Here is a 1,573-nt window from a genome sequence, read left to right as displayed (position 1 = left end):
TGTCGTCTCGGAGCACTGCGTGCAGAGCATAGTGCGGTCAAGCAGCTCAGCATCCATCGCCCACGAGACTCTCTTTGAAAAACGTCCATGGGACCTCTTTGATTGCCTTTTGTAGAGTATCTACGCGTTTGGTAGCGCGGTTGCGCTTCGACACCACATAGGTTTGCCCCGCAGTAGAAGCATCACAAGCAGGTCGCTTGCTGGGCGGCGACGTGAGTCTCCTTCGACTGACCTTGAAGCTATCTCGGAGGATGTGAGGTTGCTCAACACCAAAACATGGGGATTTGTTGTAACTCCCTGGCATCCGACTCGAGACGCTCCTGATTACGAGCTATTGGAGGGTCATTGGGGGGATACCATGATGGTAGGCATGAGTTGGCGTGATTTGCGTGACTTTCCTTGTCTGGAGGCACTCGTACTGCTCGAGGTACCCCTGGGCGTCATGGCACCGGTCGTCGTAGATAGCAGCGGGTCGCTTACGGAAGCGTCGAATCCAAGCATCGAAGGTGCGGGACTTGGATCTTGTAGACTAAGTCTCCCTTGGACGAGATCAAATCACCAAGGTAGCGCCATTGGGCCCAGAACTCGTCATTACGGTTCCTAGAGGCTCGAGAGACGATACATGTCCCTCCGCCCCATTGTCCTGAGTAGTAGCTGGAGAGTGGTTTTGTGCATACTGGGTTATGGCGTCGGTCTCCAGACCCCCATCTCCTGGCTTTCAATAGAGCCGGCGATATCCAGGTCTCCATCCTGGACGACGACTTCCTGTGACTCTCCGTCACCCAATTCTGTCTCCTCCCTTGTTCCACGAGTATCTCTGAGTAGATTTGGATCACTTTTTTTTTACCACCTTCTTCTCCACCATGAGAATCACTCACACCACTCGCATTCTTGAGCTTGTGCTGCAGCTCGTGCGCCCACAATACAGGCTTTATCTTCGATGGCAGCTGCCAGCTAACATCTGAAGATTTTTCTTCGAGTAGAGGTTTTTGAATTTCATCCTTAGCGAGTCGAAATCTCGTTCATCCTAGCCTTGATGTCTTTCAGCATTGCAGAACTGGGTAACCTTCTCCCTCATGTGACCAAAGGGCAGAATTGTTTTGACGACTGAGCAAAGCAGGAGCTGCTCATTGACCGAGTAGTTCGAATATCCGTTACAGCGATAACACAGCGATGCATGGCGAGCACAAATGCCAGTACAGCATGTAGGGCTCTTGAATAAAAGCCTCACATACTCTCAAAATCTCCCTGAAATCTGCAAGATCCACAAATGAAGAAAACGAAAAGCAACGCATAAAAAACTTGCGTAAGGAGCGTCTGTATGTACGTATATAAGGAAAGATTCGTTTAAAACCTCAGATTGACACTAGCGACCTTTCTCAACTAGCAAACCGAACTCTTTTTACTTAACTTGCTCTCTCAGCCTATTTTGGCGACGGTAACGGAGAAGGGTCAAAATGTAGACTTCTAATGTATCGATATATCCTGCAGAGCCGCAGTGAGCATCGCAGAGCTGTTTAATAAAGAAAAGTCGTACAAGGATTGTGCTTCGTGACACGAAGCAATTACAGAG

The 1,573-nt window shown here is 49.3% G+C and overlaps 1 protein-coding gene across 1 annotated transcript; it reads right to left on the bottom strand.

Moving 5' to 3' along the window:
• Nucleotides 1-681: 681 nt before the first annotated feature.
• PPTG_24884 (hypothetical protein) lies at nt 682-889 on the bottom strand (the record flags this gene model as incomplete). The annotated part of the gene is made up of 2 exons (XM_008918824.1): nt 682-817; nt 879-889. The coding sequence occupies 2 exons, from the start codon at nt 887-889 to the stop codon at nt 682-684; spliced, it is 147 nt and encodes a 48-aa protein (XP_008917072.1).
• Nucleotides 890-1,573: the final 684 nt, after the last annotated feature.

Source organism: Phytophthora parasitica, assembly GCF_000247585.1.
Source record: "Phytophthora parasitica INRA-310 unplaced genomic scaffold supercont2.327, whole genome shotgun sequence".
NCBI classification, from domain to species: domain Eukaryota; phylum Oomycota; class Peronosporomycetes; order Peronosporales; family Peronosporaceae; genus Phytophthora; species Phytophthora nicotianae.
Note: the sequence above shows the minus strand (reverse complement) of the source record. Positions and strands in the feature narration are given on the sequence as shown.